This window comes from Eublepharis macularius, chromosome 3 (genome assembly GCF_028583425.1).
Source record: "Eublepharis macularius isolate TG4126 chromosome 3, MPM_Emac_v1.0, whole genome shotgun sequence".
NCBI lineage: Eukaryota > Metazoa > Chordata > Lepidosauria > Squamata > Eublepharidae > Eublepharis > Eublepharis macularius.
This window is the reverse complement of record NC_072792.1, coordinates 150,853,281-150,874,225: the sequence shown is the minus strand read 5'-3', so window position 1 is coordinate 150,874,225 and position 20,945 is coordinate 150,853,281. Positions and strand designations below refer to the sequence as shown.

Below are 20,945 nucleotides of genomic sequence, written 5' to 3'. Positions count from 1 at the left end.
TCACTACCGCCCTTTTAGTAACTAGGTCTCTAGGGATAATTATGTGCAAAGAATGATGTCAAGATCCTATGGGAAAGTTGTATTTGATGGCTTATGATTTATATATCATTTATTTACATTTATATCCCTTTTCCTTGGGCTCAGAGCTGTATGAAATACTGAAGGAGACAAATTACTTATGATTCAGTAAACAAAAGCTATCTCTCATTGTGGAAAGGCCACTTTGATTATTTCCCTTTTTACTCCCTGTTAAAATGATACATTAGAACCAAACAGCACCAACAAATAAACAAAGCATTTGTTTAAATTTGCCCAAAGCTATTAGACTTGTCCTGTCTTTTTTAAAAATCAACTGCAATGGTAATGTATAGATCTACTGATTAATTATGTTAAATCATGTAGTTTTAAATATAAAGTGTGAAGGCCAGGCTTAGTATATTTATATCCTGCTTTACAAACAATGGTCAGGACACGAAAGGAAAGGAGAGAGGAAGAAAAAGGGAGACCGGCATTCTATAGGATTTATTTTTTATTTATGAATACACATTTAGTTTTTGATAATTCTTGCTCAATATTTTTGAAACATAATTTTCTTAACTGAATGAAAGAATTTGAAACGTTGTGTAGCAACTTTGTCTACTGTGGCATAATTCCATAGCATGGTCAGAATGTTGTCCTATGAAGGGGGCGGGGTAATGTGAGGTAACACAAGACTGTTTTTAATAATGTAGTATCATCTCACTGATCATGTTACCTTTCTGCAGAAATTATTCCTTATAATTAAAAGATGGCTTTTTACATTTGGGGTTTTAATGTATTTTCATTTTGCACTTGAAGCTTAGTTAATGGTGCAATTATTTATGATGTAAGGATGGCTAGAGAAGAAATTTTGCTTCTGTTACTACGCCTAATAGCTTTTCTGCTTTGTGGTAGAAGTAGAAGGCTCCAGTGTAATTATTAGATGTAGATACAATGTTTTCAAAAAGCCTCAGTTAGTATAAAATAATAAATCATAACAATGACAACTTATTCTTCTTTGAGATATATAACTTTAAAATGTGCAGTAGAAAATACTGGATTTAAAATAGATTTTAATAATGAGTGGCCATGTGTTTATGTAGACAAGAAATAGAAGTGCTGTACTTATGGTTTATTATGTTGGTGAACTGCTGCAGCTATGTTAGTGAAGATCACTCAAGGCCCTGTTAATATAAATTAGCATGAAACATAGAGAAACCAGCAAGTTCTTTTTAAAAAATTGTGTCTGGAGAACAATATGCAATTAAACCAAATAGTATTGTTTCAGTCTTTTTTTTTCTTGAGCCCATCTTTTCAGGCTGAAAGCATGAAAAGTTATTTTCTGGTGGTGTGATTAGATTGGGGCTGAACTCTCCAGCTGGCAGGCCTGTCTATGACTGGCGGCGGCCTGTCCCCTGTGCTTGTCATTTCTTGACATGCCTGACAGGATGGGGACAGCAGCCCCAGACAGGTTCATTAGATGGTGTTTTCTACAGCTGGGCTTAAAATAAATAAATAAATAAATAAATAAATAAGCCATGCTTTGTCAAGGCCCAAGCTATAGGGGCCTTTCTTGTTGGTTTAAACCCAGGCCTTGTTTTGACAAATTTTGATCTGTGCACTTTTTAGATTTTCTGACACATTTTTGTTTCCTTCCCCTTTGGCCTGCACTTTATGCTCTCTGCCTTGTTGCTGCTTCAAACATGGTCTCCCCTAGAGAGCTAGAAGCATGCTTGCCCAGGGCTTTAAAGAAAAATACAGCCATATAGTAAACTAACAATCATTGTTCATTTCCATGGTGATCAGAGCAATAATGGGGCAGTGAGGGGGGGCAGGCCTCAGGACTCTTAGTAAGCCAATTACCAGAAAAGTTGTGAGTTTTTAGGGTGCCAAAAAACATGCCATTTATATGAGAACATGATATCATCATGACTAGCAGTGTACACTGTCATATGTACAGCTCTGTGGCACTGCCAGAAACATAAGCTGTCTTCACAGCATTTCTTTTCTAAAAGTGCCTGAACTGGATTTAGTTTCTCTTTTTAGTTTAACAACCTTTGATGCAATATTACAAAATTGTACAAGATTACAGATTGATAAATTACTTTTTATTCTTAAACTGGTCATGAGAAGAGTTTCAAGGGTTTTTTAATAGAATATATCATAGCTTTATTATATTTTAGCTTTATCTGTTCATTGGATAACATGATGATTATTGTGTATAATTTATATCTAGTTTTGAACAATATGTAGTTACCTGACCTAGGTCAGGGTATAAACTTCAGTTAAAAATAAGTGTATATGTTAAATATCTTTGTATTTTCTCAGCTGGTATATTGCTAACAAAATGTATAATTCTTTTTGTCTACAGTTTTCATGCAGTTACATAAAGGCATTCTGTTTTGTATATCCATATGGAAGAAAGTCTGTCCATATTTATTAAATAACTGAATAATCTTTTTATTGAAATACTGTATATAGTCATTATTCCAACCATGTTAAAATGGTAATTAGAAACTAATTATTGACTTCTTCAATTTACAGACTTCTGGCTATCATCTATATAAACAGCCTTAACTGGTTATCCTTAGAGAGTGTCTATTAATTTTGGATATTTTAAATGGTGAAAGAATGGCCACATGCAAAATGCCTGTCTAATTACAGGGTTGCTATCAGGACGCAAATGAAATTCTTTACTGGAATCATCTACTTTGCCTCTTTCCGCCAAGCTGCTTGGCATATTACAGCCTTTTATGTTAGCTACATTTAACAGCTTGTGGTATCCAATGTAGCTGAAAGCCATCCCTTCATTCATAGAAATCTGAGCACTTACCTTTCCTTTGTATTGTTAGTTGCTGCTGCTTTAGTTTGTGGTCTCTATGACAACTGTTTCAATTGGGATGGGCAACTGTCATCTGGAGTATTACTGAAAGAAAAGTGTTAGTGAGCCCACAGTCCCATAGATAGAGCATTTCAATATAATCCAATTTTAATTGAGCTCCAGAGACTTTGATGTGTTGCAGAAGGTTGGGAGAGAGCTATTCCAGAGAGAAATTAAAGCAGCCCAGCAAGGCTTCACTACTCCAGACTGTCACCATTTTAAATAAGCATTAGCATCAGACTTAACCTTCCCCTATGGAACATCTCTTTCAGCCTTTTCCTGCTTTTTTGCCATATGTTACAAAGGCAAAGGCACTTTCATCTTTCTATATACATTTTTGCACCCTCTTGATTAGGTTTGAAAGGCATGTACTGGACTTGAGATGCATCAGAGGCTGTCTCTTGGACTTTGCTTTGCAGTTCATAAAAAATAAATAGAATGCAGGAAAGGGATTAGTTTGCAGTTGTCATCTGGCATGTGTTGGATTTTCTCCTTAAGACTGCACTGAAAGCAAACCTGAAATATTAAAATATGAGATACTACAATTATTTTTAATTTTTACTTGCATTTTTTTGTCCTCAGTGTATGCAGCTACTGGTTAACTTGAGGACATCCTATTTCACTATATGCACATTATACAATTATCAGTGCAATCCTAAACAGAGTTATTCCAGTCTAAGCCCATTGAAATCATTGGGTTTAGACTGGAGTAGCTCTGCTCAGGATTGCACTGTATGTTTACCCACAGTGTATAGGCAGAAAATTGCCACAGGAGAATAGCACTCAGCATTGAGATTGGTATTGTTTAATAGTAGCTGGGGAGAAGGGAATACATGCTATTTAATGGAACACAAACATTGAAAGTTACTTCCAATAATAATTTTGTTATTTTTTATTTTATTGCCTTTAGCTATATTATTCCATTACTAGTGTTAATTATGGTTGTGCATGCAACATTAGATAAGACCCAAAGAAAACCAATATGCAGCTGTTGAGTTCTTGGGTCTAAAATCTCTCAAATCTGTTCATTGCATACACAATATATGGAAGACACACAAAGGAAATGAAGCCAAAAGAGGAAAGCAAATAATGGTTAGTATTTGCGGTGTACAATTCTCTGTTGTTGTTTCTGTTTATAGAAGGATACTCAAATTCAAATGCAGCACTAAAGTCTTTAGTATATCTAATTCTCAATGTAGCCAAGTCTGTCGGTACTTAAACTGATAGATTAGAGCCATGAACAGACAAGTCAGATCTTTCTACAAGCTTGAAAAAGCCCCAAGTTTGCAGAAAATTCTAAAACAAAACACACATAAATACACACAAAGAAACTAGGGGGTTAAAATCCCCCGAAATAATAGAAGCAACTCCTCTACTTTTAAGAAACAAATGCCTTCTATGACTGTTGCTGTACGACTACAAAAATATTCCCAGTTGAAACCTCCATTTTCAAGGGAAAATTAAACCAACACCCTTAGCCAATTTTAGATTTCTCCACTACAGTCTGGGAAACAAGTCAAGGCATATAACTTGGTGTTCATAAAGAAAAAAACAGTTTATTCAGGAATAAGCCTTGATGCAGTCAGTTTTGGTAACTGAATGCCTGCAGAAAAGCAACATCATCTGCATTTTATACCTTTCAATCAACATAGAAAAGATTGTAGACAGTTCAAGTCTGTCTTTCTGAAGCCATGGATAAAATCGCCCCCCATTGCCCTCTCCACCCCCGTACCGAACTAGCTCTCTGGTATACAGAGGAGCTACAACGGAAGAAGCAGGAGCTGAGATGGCTAGAGCAAGTACGGCAGCAAACTCGCGATGAAGAGGCAAGAACATCCTATAGGACATTAATGAAAGCCCATGAGATGGCAGTGAAGGCTGCAAAGAAAGAGTTTTATGAAGCCTCCATTGCATCAGCTAGCTCACACCCAGCAAAACTGTTTAATGTGGTTCAGTCTTTGGTCTCCTTGTCAGGAGGGGACCATCAAAATTTAAATTCGGATATTGGCTGTGAGGCTTTTGGGAGCTTTTTTGCTGATAAAGTCTTGTCTCTTCACCGTGATGTCCCAGCCACAGTTGATACAGTGTGCGAACTGGAGGCCTCTTGGCCGCCTTCTGGGATAATATTAGATCATTTCAGGATGAGATTGACAGGATCCTGCGAGCAGTTAAAGCTACCACATGCTCCTTGGACCCATGCCCTTTGTGTCTGGCGAAGGCCAGCCTAGATGGGCTATGGTATGCCCTGGAGGCCATTGTCAACATGTCTCTGAGCTCCGGGATTTTTCCTGAAGCGTTAAAGGAAGCTGTGGTTAGGCCTCTCTTGAAAAAACCATCTTTGGACCCTGCTGACCCGGCCAGTTACCACCCAGTTTCGAACCTCCCGTTCCTGGGTAAGGTGATTGAGCGGGCGGTGGTAGAGCAGCTGCAGGTCTTCCTGAATGATTCCTTATCCCTAGATCCCTTCCAGTCCGGCTTCCATCTGGGACATGGGATGGAGACTTTACTGGTCGCCCTGATGATCTCTGTAGACAGCCGTATCAAGTCAGGTTGGTGCTGCTGATACTGTTAGATCTATCAGCAGCATTCGATACGGTCAATCATGACCTGTTGACCCACTGCCTTGCTGATGTGGGGATACGAAGGACAGCCTTGCAGTGGTTTGTCTCTTTTCTCCACAGTCAGGGACAGAGGGTGGCACTGGGGGAGAAGTTGTCATCCCGCCATCCACTGGTGTGTGGTGTGCCTCAAGGGGCAATACTCCCCCCTTGCTATTTAACGTATATATGCACCCCCTTGCCCAGCTGGTATGGAGTTTCGGACTTGGGTGCCATCAATATGCAGATGACACCCAACTGTATCTGATGATGGATGGCCGGTCTGACTCTGCCCCAGATGTCCTGGAATGTGCCTTCGAAGCTGTGACTGGATGGTTGAAGCAGAGCCGGCTGAGATTGAATCCCATGAAGACGGAGGTCCTGCATGTGGGTCTGGGGTCCATGGGTGTGGAACTCCGGCTCCCTGCCCTCAATGGAGTGCTGCTTACCCTGGTGTCGAGAGTTAGGAGCCTGGGGGTGGTCCTGGATGCTTCCCTTTCTATGGAGGCACAGGTCACAGCGGTTGTTCGATCCTCATTTTTCTACCTAAGACAGGCTCGGCAACTTGTCCCTTACTTGTTGACCCATGACCTTACGACAGTGATCTAGGCAATGGTCACCTCCAGATTAGACTACTGTAACTTGCTCTATGTGGGGCTTCCCTTGGGCTTGATCCAGAAACTGCAGCTAGTTCAGAATGCAGCTGCATGAGTGGTTGCCAGAGCTCCAGTCATGGCACATATAACACCCATCCTCCATCAACTGCACTAGTTACCAGTTGAGTACCGGATCCGGTTCAAGGTTTTGGTGTTGACCTATAAAGCCCTATGCGGACTGGGTCCAGCATACCTTCGGGACCGCTTCTCCACATACGTTCTCCGGAAGTCACTTCGATCAGCTAATAAGCAGTTGCTGATGGTCCCTGGCCCCAGGGAGGTCTGTCTGGCCTCTGTCAGAGCCAGGGCCTTTTCAGTCCTGGCTCCGACCTGGTGGAACTCTCTGTCTGAGGAGACTAGGGCCCGGCGGGATTTATCTTTCTGCCAGGCCTGCAAGATGGAGATGTTCCACCAGGCATTTGGTGGGGGCTAGGCTGTCCTCTTGCCGGCCATACCACTGCATGGGTGCACCACCCATGCAGGAGCTCACAAAGTGTGACACATACTTATATCCGCCATCTGAGAAATTTTATTGCACATGGATAATGTTTTTAAATGTTTATTTATAATGTTTTAATTGTTTTAAACTGTATGTTATAAGTTGTATGTTGTTACACCGCCCTGAGCCCGTCCGACGGGGAGGGCGGTCTAGAAATGTAATAAATAATAATAATAATACGGTCTCATTCAGTTCTGTAAACAAACAAGGACATGATCTTCCAGACAGTGGAGACTGACAGGTCATAGCCAGCAATTAAAAGTATATAGTAATATTTTCTGGATGGCACCATTAATTTCAAAACATAACTGGGAAAGAATCCTCAAGGAGGGACTGAATATCTCCGAATATAAACAAGTTTTAACTTTCAGTGTATAGTGGAAGTAACTCACTGTGCCCTTTCCATAGCCACTATAGTAGAATGTCATGATAATTACTGCAAGAACAGAAATACAAAGCATAGCGTATAAAGAAGAATTTTCACACAGACTTTGAGCATTTCAGATCAATGAGTTTGATTTGTAAAAAGGAGGCTACTCCAAAATTATCTAACATGTTTCTATCAGTAAAAGGCAGGGGGGGAGGGTTGCCAGGTCCCCTTACCCTCCTGGCAGGAGGGTGGGGGACCCAGCACTCACCTTTTTAGACTCCTTGTGCATGTGCTCTTTCCAAGAGCGACATCATCACGCCCGAGGGGAGCATGCCCGCTGTGCAGTGGCCCGGGAGGCTTCGTGCCTCCTGGTCCTGTTCCCTAGGGCCTTTTCCCTCTGCTGACCAGGTGAATGGCAGTGGGGGGCAGAGGTTGGGGACAAGGGATCCCCTGCCTCCACCAGGGGACTGGCGGCCCTAGGGCGGGGCAAGGGCAGTTTTGACCTTTGTGGAAGGACTCGCCTGGGCCAACAGCAACCACTAGGGAACTAGATGAGCTGGTGGAGGACTGGCAATGCCGGCTCTCCGAAGCCATCGATGAAATCGCTCCCCGTCGCCCTCTTTGCCCCCGTGTAAGACGGGCTCCCCGGTATACAGAGGAGCTTCAAGAAAAGAAGCGGGAGCTAAGACAGCTTGAGCGAGTGTGGTGGCGATCTCGCGATGAAGAGGCAAGATGATCTTATAGGACATTTATGAAAGCCTATGAGATGGTGGTGAAGGTTGTGAAGAAGGAGTTTTATACAGCCTCCATCGCATCAGCTAGCTCACGCCCAGCAAAATTGTTCAATGTGGTTCGGTCACTAGTCTCCCTCCCAGGGGGAGACTGCCAAATTCAGAATTTGGACATCAGCTGTGAGGCTTTTGGGAGCTTTTTTGCTGAAAATGTTTTGTCTCCCTGCCATGACCTGCCAGCCACAGTTGATACAGTGAAGGAACTAGAGACCCCTTGGCCGTCTTTAGGGTCAATATTTGATCAGTTCAGTCCACTCTCCGGGGAAGATATTGACAGGACCCTGCAATCTGTTAAGCCCACCATGTGCACCCTGGACCCATGCCCATCGTGGCTGGTAAAGGCCAGTGCCAATGGTCTGCGGTCCTCGTTGGAGGCCATTGTTAACACATCCTTGGGCACTGGGGTTTTCCCCGGGCCACTAAAGGAAGCTGTGGTGAGACCGCTCCTGAAGAGAACATCTCTGGACCCCACTGACCTGGTCAATTATTGCCCAGTCTCGAACCTCCCGTTTCTGGAAAGGTGATTGAGCAGGCGGCGGTGGGACAGATACAGGGTTTTCTGAATGATGTCTCGGCCCTAGATCCCTTTCAGTCCGCGTTCCGGCCAGAACATGGGACGGAGACGCTGCTGGTCACCCTCACGGATGACCTTCGCAGACATCTGGACCGAGGTGGTTCAGTGCTGCTGATATTACTGGATTTGTCAGCAGCGTTTGACACACTCGATTACGATCTTCTGACACACCGCCTTGCCGATGTGGGGATACGAGGGACTGCCTTACAGTGGCTTGTCTCTTTTCTCCACAGTCGGGGACAGAGGGTGGCGCTTGGGGAGAAATTGTCACCCTGTTACCCATTGGTGTGTGGGGTCCCACAGGGGCCAATACTCTCCCTTTACTGTTTAACATCTATATGCGCTCCCTTGCCCAGCTGGTGCAAAGTTTTGGGCTTGGGTGCCATCAATATGCAGATGACACCCAGTTGTATCTGATGATGGACGGCCAGCCTGGCTCAGCCCCAGATGTCCTGGAACATGCATTTGCAGTCGTGACTGATTGGTTGAAACAGAGTTGACTGAAACTGAACCCAACAAAGATGGAGGTCCTATACTTGAGCCATGGGGGATTAGATTCGGGACTCCGGCTCCTGACCCTCGATGGGGCACAGCTTGTGCCTGTTCTGAGGGTTAAGAGCCTGGGGGTGATCCTAGATGCCTCCCTGAAAATGGAGGTACAGGTCACAGTGGTTGTCAGGTCTTCTTTTTTCCACCTGCGGCAGACCAGACAACTTGTCCCTTACCTGTCTACCTGTGACTTAACTACAGTGATCCAGGCAACGGTCATCTCTAGGTTAGATTACTGTAACTCGCTCTACGTGGGCGTACCCTTGTGCCTGACCCGAAGATTACAGCTGGTGCAAAATGCAGCGGCACGCATCATTATGAAAGCACTAAATAGGGTGCATAATTACACCAATATTGCGCGAGCTGCATTGGTTGCCAGTGGAGTATCGGATCAGGTTCAAGGTCTTGGTATTGACCTATAAGGCCCTGTGTGGACTGGGGCCAGCGTACCTGAGGGACCGTCTCTCCCTGTATATTCCCCAGAGGACCCTCTGATCAGGAGAAAAAAAATTGTTATTAGTCCCTGGCTCTAAGGAGGCCCGCCTGGCTTCGACTAGAGCAAGAGCTTTCTCAGTCCTAGCTCCTACCTGGTGGAACACTCTGTCTACTGAGATCAGGGCCCAGCAGGATCTACTATCTTTCCGCCGGGCCTGTAAGACAGAGTTGTACTGCCAGGCTTATAGCTGAGGCTGGGCCTCCACTGGCTGGATGATACAACATCTACTCCCCTCCCTATGAGAGCTGCCCACCACTGTTCTTAAGCTGCTGCTATGTTCAACTGCACTGTGGCACTTTTTGTAATCAACGGTATTGCCGCCATCAAGAAAAGAGTGCTGCTATTTTAATATCCTTGTACAATGTTTTTAAATGTTTTATAGGAAGTGTTTTAAATGTTTTAATGTTGTTATCCGCTCTGAGCCTGCTTGCGGGGAGGGCGGAATATAAATACGATAAAATAAAATAATAATAAATAAATAGTTACCATGCATCTTCCATGACTCACCTAGGCCCAGTGGCTTGCTACTGTTCAACAGCAGTCAGACTACAAAAGTCAGTATGGTATAGTAGTTAGAACTTTAGATCCAGGTTCAAATACTCAGTCTGCCATGGAGGCTCACTGGGTGACCTCAGGCCAGTCGCACAAACTCAGCCTAATCTATTTTACAGGGCTGACGTGAGGATAAAATGAGGAAGAGAATGGTGTAAGCTGCGTCAGGTCCTCAAGGTAGGGTATAAATTAAGTAAATAAATAATAAATATAGCTGAAGGTGGTGACAGATAAAAGGTGGGTGGGTGGGCGGGTGGGAAGGAAGGAGAGAGGGAAGTAGGTAATTGTGAGGATATGGGATTGCCAGGAAGAGGGAAAGAGGAAATGGGGTGGGGAGGGGATACAGAGAAAAATGAGGTGCCTTACACAAGTCTTTACAGGCCTCCCCCACCATCCAACTGGACCTGGTCCAGTGGCCAGCATGGTACAACATGGCCAGCTTTTCCCAGGGAAAGGCTGCCAAGGGTAGGGAAGGAGGGAAAATGAAGGGGTGTATCCCCTGGGGTGGGACATGTAGGAATGGGCTTAACCATTGATTCCAAAGGGCACCCATAGACTGCTATAGCACACATACTGAACTGCAACTTTAATAAGGCCCTTTCTATGCATGTCTTGAAGGTGGAAAACCAAAACTAGTTTATAAGAGTTTACTTAAAGGCATACACACATACATACATCACAAGGATTTGTCAGCAGCGTTCAACACAGTCGATTATGATCTTCTGACTCACTGCCTCACTGATGTGGAAGTATGAGGGACTGCCTTACAGTGGCTAGACTCTTCTCCATTGTCAGGGACAGAGGGTGGCGCTTGGGGAGAAATTGTTACCTCGTCACCCATTGGTGTGCGAGGTCCCGCAGGGGGAAATACACTCCCCTTTATTGTTTAACATCTATATGTGCCCTCTTGCCCAGTTGGTGCAAAGTTTCGGGCTTGGGTGTCATCAATATGCACATGACACCCAGCTGTATCTGATGATGGACGGACAGATGACTCTGCCCCAGATGTCCTGGAATATGCGTTTGCAGCTCTGACTGATTGATTGAAACAGAGTCAACTGAAACTGAGCCCAACAAAGACAGAGGTCCTGTACTTGAGCCATGGGGGACTGGGTTCAGGACTCCAGCTCCCGACCCTTGATGGGGCACAGCTTGTGCCAGTTCTGAGGGTCAGGAGTCTGGGAGTTATCCTGGATGCCTCCCTGAAAATGGAGGCACAGGTCACAGCAGTTGTCAGGTCTTCTTTTTTCCACCTGCGGCAGACCAGACAACTTGTCCCCTACCTGTCTACCTGTGACTTAACTACAGTGATCCAGGCAACAGTCATCTCTAGGTTAGATTACTGTAACTCACTCTACATGGGCCTACCCTTGAGCCTGACCTGAAGATTGCAGCTGGTGCAAAATGCAGCGGCGCTCGTCATTATTAAAGCACCAAATAGGGCGCATATTATACCAATACTGCACGAGCTGTATTGGTTGCCAGTGGAGTAACAGATCAGGTTCAAGGTTCTGGTATTTACCTATAAGGCCTTGTGCAGACTGGGGTCAGCTTATTTGAGGGACCGTCTCTCCCCGTATATTCCCCGGAGGACCCTCCAATCAGGAGAAAAACAATTATCAGTCCCTGGCCCCAAGGAGGCCCACCTCGCCTTGGCTAGAGCCAGGGCTTTCTCAGTCCTGGCTCCTACCTGGTAGAACGCTCTGTCTACTGAGACCAGGGCCCGGCAGGATTTACTATCCACCGGGCCTGTAAGACAGAGTTGTTCCACCAGGCTCATGGCTGAGGTTGGGCCTCCGCTGGCCGGAGGATGCAACATCTACCCCCCTCCCTGTGAAAGCTGCCCACCACTGTTTGTTTTTCAGATGCTGTTACTGTGCTGCTATATCTAGTTGTACTGCTGTATCATTCGTTAATAGTTGTATTGCTGCTGCCAGGCAAAGAGCCCTGCTATTTTTATATGATGTTTTAATGTTTTAATATGGAACGTTTTTAAATGATTTTAAGGTTGTTATCCGCCCTGAGCTGGTAGGATGGTAAAAGGAGAGAAGGATGCCGGACAAGCTATGGGGGCTTTCTGTAGCCTTTGACACAGTAGACCATGCCATCCTGTTGAGGCATTTAGAGACAGAAGTGGGCATCAAAGGATGTGCTTTGGATTGATTTAAATCATTTCTCATAGATCAGACTCAAAAGGTTGCCATCGGAGATCAGCTATCTCCAGAATTGGAATTAGATTGCAGGATTCTGCAGGGTGCAATCCTATGTTCCTTGTTATTCAGCCTCTATGTAAAGCCTTTGCCCTGACTTGGATAGCCCAGGTGAGCTTGATCTTGTCAGATCTCAGAAGATAAGCAGGGTTGGCCTTGATTAGTAATTGGATCAGAGACCTCCAATGAATAATAATAATAACATTTGATTTATATACCGCCCTTCAGGATGACTTTAATACCCACTCAGAGCGGTTTACAAAGTATGTTATTATCCCCACAACAACAATCACCCTGTGAGGTGGGTGGGGCTGAGAGAGCTTAGAAACTGTGATTGACCCAAGGTCACCCAGCTGGCTACAAGTGGAGGAGTGGGGAATCAAACCCAGTTCTCCAGATTAGAGTCCCGCACTCTTAACCACTACACCAAACTGTCCTGGCATACAATTAATCTTGAGCAGAGAAAAAGTGGGCTGTATGGCAGAAGGGAATGTATCAACCTGGTTTAGAGGGCAGTGGTATGATTTCTCTACTGACACATTGCCTTCAATGTGTCAGACAATATAGGTAAGACAATATAGGACTGACAGGATAATCCTAAATAAAGTTACTCTATTCTAAGCCCATTGATTTCAATCGGCTTAGACTTGAGTAATTCTGTTTAGGATTGCACTGCAAATTTTCAGCCCTTGTGACATTAAGGGAAATTTTGGCACCTGGCTGAAACAACAATGTTAACCAGCATTCCCCCTCACCAAAGATTTCAAACCTACTTTATATGGCTACAAGCATAGTTTTCAGTTCTACCAGTCCTTCCATCATTTAGTTAATGCAGTCTTGAAAATAATGTACCACAAGACAGATGGCCCAAACTACATATGATACTGGAGTTAATTAATTAAGACTGCAGACATATAATCTGTTTTTTTTTTTAAAAACTACAAGGATTGTTGGGGAAATGTGGATCAAGGCATAGGGGATTTCTACTATGGTTTTGTGGTTCTTGGGAAAATTAGAAGGCAGTAGGAAAAGAGGAATATCCAGCATGAGTTGGATTGACTCAATAAAGGAAGTCATGACCTTCAGTTTGCAAGACCTAAGAGAGGCTGTTAATGATAGGATGTTTGTTTAAATTCTGCAACTACAAACTCATGTCTCTTTATTAATAATATACATAGTTTCTTCCCTCATTTCTCAACTGTTAAACTTTGTGCATTTGTCACTTAAATCTATATCTACAGCAGATTACTTATATTGAATACTTTAGGTAAGTTCCATATTTTATATAACTCTATGAGATTGGTGCTAATGTACCAGATGAACATAGTTAATGGTACTTTGCTGCCTTGGCATGCAGAGTATCATATACTCCTCAGTACATTCTTAGAGTTTTAAGTGCATTGATATGTGTCTGATTTCTTCTAAGGACATGGAAATCCTAGCAATAAAAAAGTATTTTATATAGAAACCAGAACAAGCTCAAGGGTGGGTTGTTGTTTTGAGTTGCCTCAAGTTTTGCGTGCAGGTATGTGATATTATCATATATCTAAAGGCACTAAACAGCTATCATATAATCTTGTGAAATTCCTTTATCACTGTGTAATTATGTATACAGGAGAAGGCATCTGATGCTAGAAAGCTCTTTAATCTAATAGAATAAGGCCTTACAGGATCCAGTATCTAGACAATCTGTAAGTAAAGTACACTCTAGGATAAAGTACATAGATCAAACAACATTGAAGATAATTAGTTTTGGAATATATCTTCATTACAAGAAGACTGGTGCTTTGGGTACAAGGAATGTTCAGCCTGAAGCCCATATAGTTCCACTGTATGAAGAATCTCAAGGTAATATCTATGGCTGTGATAATGCAAAAGTCATTTGTTCCTTCAGATTTTAAAACTGTATGTCCAAGTTTTGCACTGTCTGATTCTGCACACATTGGATAATGCACTTCCAATCCTCTTCAGAGATCATTTGGAACTGAATTTTTCATGCGTGAAACAAAAAATCCACTTCTGAACGATTGCTAAAGTGCATTGAAAGTGCATTATCCAACGTGTGCGGAATCAGCCAATGTAGTTCTTAGCAAATCAAGATTATTAGCTCATTGAGTGGCTGTAGTTTATCAAACCCCTACTGTAACAGTAATTAGAATATAGAGCTGTATGCCTATCTTTCATGCTCTTCCTCTCTCCTGTTTGGTGCAGACATAATGTTAGCTTGAACTAATATCCCCAGGCTATCTATGAGGAAGCAGAAAGGCAGAGTGTATCAAATGCCTGATGCTCCTTATGGTAGCCTGTACATGAATATGAAAATTGGGTTGCCGACTCTTGAAATAAAACATTCTGTTAGTGGTGTTAGGCATGGGGTGGGACCTTCCAGGCCAGAGATCAGGGTTTAGGGCTTAGGCTGTTAATAGACAATGACAACAATGGCTATTCACAGCTTTAAAAGCAGTGTGTGTGTGGCCAGATCTTTTTTCATCTCTGGTTAGTGGATAACTATAAATAAAAATACAGGAGTTCTCAAATGCCATGTATTTAGCATTTTGTGTGTTCTTATTTTAAGATTAATGTACAAGATTACAATCTACTGCTTCCTCATCTTTATTACCAAATCAGTTTTTTAAAATCATTTTTGCAACTAAGGCTTTGCTTCTTCATTCATTCATTCATTCATTCATTCATTCATTCATTACACTTCTTTTCCACTCTCCCTGAAAAACAGGTTCAGAGCAGATCACATCAGAAATGTAAGACAGGCAGCATTATAATTAAAACACTTCAAATAAAAACATTGCAGCATTCTTAGGCTGCTTCCACACACGTTGGATAATCCACTTTCAATACTCTTTAGTGAACATTTGAAACTGATTTTCCATGTGTGGAACAAAAAATCCACTTCCAAAGGATTGCAAAAGTGCATTGAAAGTGCATTATTCAACGTGTGTGGAAATGGCCTTATTGCACAATCCCTCAATATGCATAGTCCTGTGGGGTGAGTGGCAATGGCAAGCTTCCTGATGTTCAGCAGATCATATTCCCCTCCAGCAGGAGGCCGATTGGGGGAGGGTAATAGCTATTTAGAACCTATTCATATTTCTAGTAAAATGGTAGCTAAGATTTACTAATTTTTATTTAGATATTTCTACTTTAAGCTATGCAAAAAATTAGGAAAAGACTTACAAATTGGTTTAAGGTTTCAAGAATGGAAATGGATCTAGGCAAATGTCACCTTGAAACAAATCTAAGTGAATTTGAAAGTATTTTTTGTAAAGTATTTTTGCAATGGTATTTTAGTCCTCGTAAACTATATATAGAAATGTGTATATTGAAGATGTGATTGGGGACATGCATACGTGATGAATGTTTTTTGGGCATGTCCAAAACTTAACCAAATTGGCAAAATGTGATTTAGTTTACATTATGCAGTATCAGCATGGGGCCCACTAAACTACAACCTCATGCCAGGAAGTCACATGACATCAGAGTTATATCATTGGAAGAGAGGAGCCATAGTTATGACCTCACTGATGGGAGGGCATAGGAATGTATATAGCATTGGAAGAATGACTGGCCATTTAGGTGTTGCCTGTCTGAGGTAAATGTTGTGGGCTGGGACAGCCCAAGCAGGGTTGTCCGAGTCCGGTCTGAGGTCAGAACACAAGTCCAAAGCCAAGAGTGAGTCCAAAGTCCAGAATCAGAAAGCCGAGTCAGGAGGTCCATAGGTCAGTTACCAGTCAGAGTAAGGGCAACCCAGAAACAAGGTCAAGGCACAGTCCAGGGGTCCCACAGCAAGGCAAGATCCAGCAGAGTGGTCGCAGTCAGAGCAGAATTCTGACGTGTTTCTTCCATGCCTCTTGGTCTTCTGTGGCTGGGTTTTATAGACAGGCTGGGCTTGCAGCCAGCTGCTTGGGAGCTATCCTGTGCTCACTCCTCATCACTCTCAACAATCAGCGGGCATCTGGCCAGGAGGTGTGCACTTTGCTGCCTCTCCTGCAGTTCCACACGCTGCTTTTGTCTGCGGCAGTCTCTGGGTGAGGCTGGAGGTTTGGACATCTTTGGCTGTGCTTCACCAGTGGTGTTGGAGCTGGAGGGCATTGGTGCCTCTGACTCAGCTGCTGGCTGAGGACTCTGATTAGCCAGCAGCTGTTCTTCCTGATCACTGGCTTCTGCTGAATCAGGGCTGGCTACACGGAGCTCCTCTTCTCCTTAGGACTCGGGGCTGGTATACAAGGCTCCTCTCCTTCTGAGGAGTCCTCACTTTCAGTGAGCCCAGACTTGCCCATGACAGTAAGAGAGAGAAAGCACTAGAGTTTTGTGGGGCATGAGGAGGTTTCTGAACTTGTTTCTTCTCTCTGCCCATGACTGACTAATCTCACTTTCCTGCTGCTACTGTCAGTGAATGTACAAAAAGAGTATGATGACTTTGTTCTCCATGCATGCACACTAACAGAAGGTCCTTCCAGAAGGAAAAAGCTCTATAGAGCTTGCAGCCTCACAGGTGGAGGCTATGCACTTCACTGGAAGGCCCTGACCTATATACTGAAGATCACTGAACTGAAGGAAAGAATGATTTAAATTGTTTTCTGTAAGCCTTGTACTCACCTCTTGCAAACTGAAAATCATAATGATTCACTGCATTTTCCCATCCACCCCTCTTCTAATTTTTGGAAGTTGGTTCATGGAAGTTTCCTTGCTGAAGCAGACTTTAGATTGAAATAAGTATAAGAATTACAAATCTATATCTAGCATTAATCATATGCAAGATGTAGACAACTCTGTATCGCAGCTGAATGTGTTGTAGGGTTGCCAATTCCAGGTAGTGGCTGGAGATCTCCTGGAATTACAATTGATCTCTAGGCCACAGAGATCAGTTCCACTGAAGAAAATGGCCACTTTGGAGGATGGACTCTATTACATTATATACACTGAGTTCCCTCCCCTTCCCAAACTCCACTCTCTGCCCTCAAATCTTTAGGAATTTTCCAACCTGGATCTGGCAGTTCTAATGAATTATATAACTGTATTCATATTTCCTCAGAAGTAAATCTCACTGAACTCAATAACATAAAAGTTTGATTAGGATTGCAGCATTAGTTGTTAGGCCATTTCATGAACTCCAGTGTTGTCAGTGATTTTAAGAACAAAGAAATGTTCTGCTTTTAAGTGTCTGCATATTTGCGGGTCTTCCTGTCTGTAAGAATGAGTTCTTGTTATTCCAAGTGTCACAATCAAAATAGAGAATTGATAAACTTTAACAAAACATAGTCAGTTGAACCTTACTTGCTTTCTGAATATGAGTGATATATTTTGTACTCTTCCTGGAACGTCTTTCAGAGCTAGATTTTTCAGTAATAAAGAGGGAGAGTTACAGTACATGAGAGTCGATATGGTTTAATGGTTACAATGTTGAACCAGGACTATGACAACCTAGATTCAAATCCACTTTCTGTCAGCTTAACCCACCTTGCAGTGTTGGTATACAGGAAACATGGTAGAGAGGCACACCCACACATGCTGCTGGGAGCTCCTTGGAGGATGAGTGGGGTAAAAATGCAACAATAATAATAGCAATAGTAATATTAATATTAAGTGGCAAAGCAGGACTAAACTCTGAGTAAAATTTCTGGTTGTTTCACAAGTAAATAACTTGGGGCAGTTTTAGATGGGTAGCTCAGTTGGTCTGCAGTAGAACAGCGGGATTTGCATCCAGTAGCACCTTAGAAACTAACAAGATTTTGGGAGCACAAGCTTTCTAGAGTCAGAGCTCTCTTCTTTAGATGCCTGTCAGATTCCAGACAGTATCTGAAGAAGGAAGCTCTGATTCTTGAAAGTTTATACCCTGAGTATCTTGTTGGTCTCTAAGATCCCACTGGACTCACATGGGGCAGGTTTTACTTTCCCTGTGCTTTCCTGATGTTACTTTCCCTGTTACTTTCCCTGATCACTTTCCCATTTTTTTCATTTTTTGTATTGAAATTCTGCATAGTACATCCCAGTACTAATAAGATGTATGGCTGATAGTGACAGTCAATGATAGTTTTGCCAGAGGGTTGAGCTTTTAGGATGTCACTGCCCAGCATAAGGGAAAGTAACATAATAATAATAATAATATTTTATTTATATACTGCCCTTCAGGACAACTTAATGCCCACTCAGAGCGGTTTACAAAGTATGTCATTATTATCCCCACAACAAAACACCCTGTGAGGTGGGTGGGGCTGAAAGAGCTCCTGAGAGCCGTGACTAGCCCAAGGTCACCCAGCTCGCTTCAAGTGGAGTAGTGGGGAATCAAACCCGGCTCTCCAGATTAGAGTCCTGTGCTCTTAACCACTACACCAAACTGGCTCTCAGGTAAACAGGTTCTAAATATTAAATTGACTCTTATGTTATTAATAGGAGATAATTAGTCATCAAATGTTCGTTTTCTTTCATAGGTTCTTGCTTACACAGAAGGTCTTCATGGAAAATGGATGTTCAGTGAAATTCGAGCTGTTTTCTCAAGACGTTATCTTCTTCAGAATACAGCCTTGGAAGTGTTCATGGCAAACAGAAGTAAGCTTTTATATTTTGTGTAATGTATTAGTTCATATAGTTTTTAAGGAATGTCTACTCAAACGAAAACTGTTAAAATTTGGGACATTATCATTATTTTCTCACTTTTTGCTTCCTGTCAGTGGAAACTTAAGATTTAGGGCCCTGAAGAAGTGAGGGATGGGAGAACAACAGTAGAGGATACAGTCTCTGATTTCCTATTCTGAATAATGCCTAGTGTGCTACAATGTCTACGTAGCATGTGGCCAAGAAAAGAGAGAGGTGGAAGGAAGGAAAGTCTATAGATGTATTGTCGAAGGCTTTCACGGCCGGAGAACGATGGTTGTTGGGGGTTTTCCGGGCTGTATTGCCGTGGTCTTGGCATTGTAGTTCCTGACGTTTCGCCAGCAGCTGTGGCTGGCATCTTCAGAGGTGTAGCACCAAAAGACAGAGATCTCTCAGTGTCACAGTGTGGAAAAGATGTAGGTCATTTGTATCTACTCAGGAGGGGTGGGGTTGAGCTGAGTCATTCTGTAAGAGTGACTCACCCTGGGAAACTCTTACAGAATGACTCAGCTCAACCCCACCCCTCCTGAGTAGATACAAATGACCTACATCTTTTCCACACTGTGACACTGAGAGATCTCTGTCTTTTGGTGCTACACCTCTGAAGATGCCAGCCACAGCTGCTGGCGAAACGTCAGGAACTACAATGCCAAGACCACGGCAATACAGCCCGGAAAACCCCCAACAACCAAAGTCTATAGAGTCACTGTTAAGTCATAGGATGAAAAATATCATTATTATTTCTCATACCTTTGATGAACATTGCTGTGTGAAATTCATGAACAAAAATATAAAGAAAAGTGGGGCTGACTTGTTTTATCATAAAATGTAGTGTATTTTTCATGAATTTTAAAGGAACATTTGAGCTACTCAAAAATACTCCTTTAGTAATTTGGTCTTTTTCTGACTTCTGAATGTTTTTGTATTATAGCTTCTGTAATGTTTAATTTTCCTGACCAAGCAACTGTCAAAAAAGTTGTATACAGTTTACCTCGTGTTGGAGTAGGAACCAGCTATGGCTTGCCACAAGCAAGGTAATATAAAATCATTTATTTTCTCTTTCCTCAGTGGTAGCTTCTTTCCATGCAAATTCACATCAGTTTGTCATGTATGGAAGTATAATTATCATATGTCTCCTGTTTTATACACATATTTATTTGTTACTGTGTGTGGTTAGGAAGGTACCTGTACTCTAGATACATATCTGTGTGAATGGAATCCACTTCTCTATTTGATCCCAACTTCATATTAGGACAGCCTGAAAATATGAAACAACCTCCCTTCCGGAACCTCTTATTCCTAGGAGCTGTTAGGTTAGGACTTGCACCCAATTTAGTGAGATGTGCCCATTCTGAGCAATGGAAAATGCAAGCAGTCTTTAACAAAAAAGTACAATCAAAACATACAAAGCAAATAATCATTAGATGAAAACATTGATCCAACAGCTTTAAAATGTTTATAATGAAAATTCAGATTACAAAACTAACCAAGAGGTGTCAGAGTTTAGCACAAATTTTAAAGCTGCTGAAATATACATAACAACAGTTTCTTGGCCGCTTGGTTATTACCTGCAAGAATATTTAAAATATGATAATCTGCAGAAATAATAGGGATAGCCAGGATAGGGGCTAGAACAGAGGCTCTTGGCATGGTGCAGAGATTGCAGGAAATTTGTCTCTGCATCCAAGGAATTTCCACAGATCTACTGTCAAGTTCTGCAAAAGAGAGCACGTTAAAGTGGGCCATTGAGCCTATACAGTGGATCCAGAGTGCTAGGAGGGTCCAGAGAGCCAGAGGTCCACAGTGGGTCCAGAGAGCTAGGAGGACAAGAGAAAAAACTTCTACCCTCCAGTATGCCTGGTAATCCCACTTCCTGGCTTGCCAGGGCCTCTCATGATTGGTTGCCATCTTGCAGCCTCAGGAGCCAGTTTGGAAGTTTTGGGCTCACTGCTGCAGCAGCAGAAGATGTGGGCAGAGAAGCCAGCCTGAGAGGTTCCCTGTCCACCTCTGGAGGGCAAAGAAATGGGTGCCCTCCACTCCTCACATTCCACCTCCACTCTGAGCCACAAACTGGCCCCTGGGTGAGTCTGGGAGCCTCACTTGCTACAGCCAGGGCCGGATCGATGGGGGGGGGCAGAGGGGG

At 42.9% G+C, this 20,945-nt stretch overlaps 1 protein-coding gene across 1 annotated transcript in view; it reads left to right on the top strand.

The window, feature by feature from the left end:
• The window catches only part of NBEA (neurobeachin), a 702,521-nt gene that overhangs the window by 504,158 nt on the left and 177,418 nt on the right, over positions 1–20,945 (top strand). The window contains exons 41-42 of the mRNA XM_054973860.1: positions 18,640–18,757; positions 19,734–19,836. Of these exons, the coding sequence (XP_054829835.1) occupies positions 18,640–18,757; positions 19,734–19,836 (221 nt within the window). The remainder of the gene's footprint in view (positions 1–18,639; positions 18,758–19,733; positions 19,837–20,945) is intronic.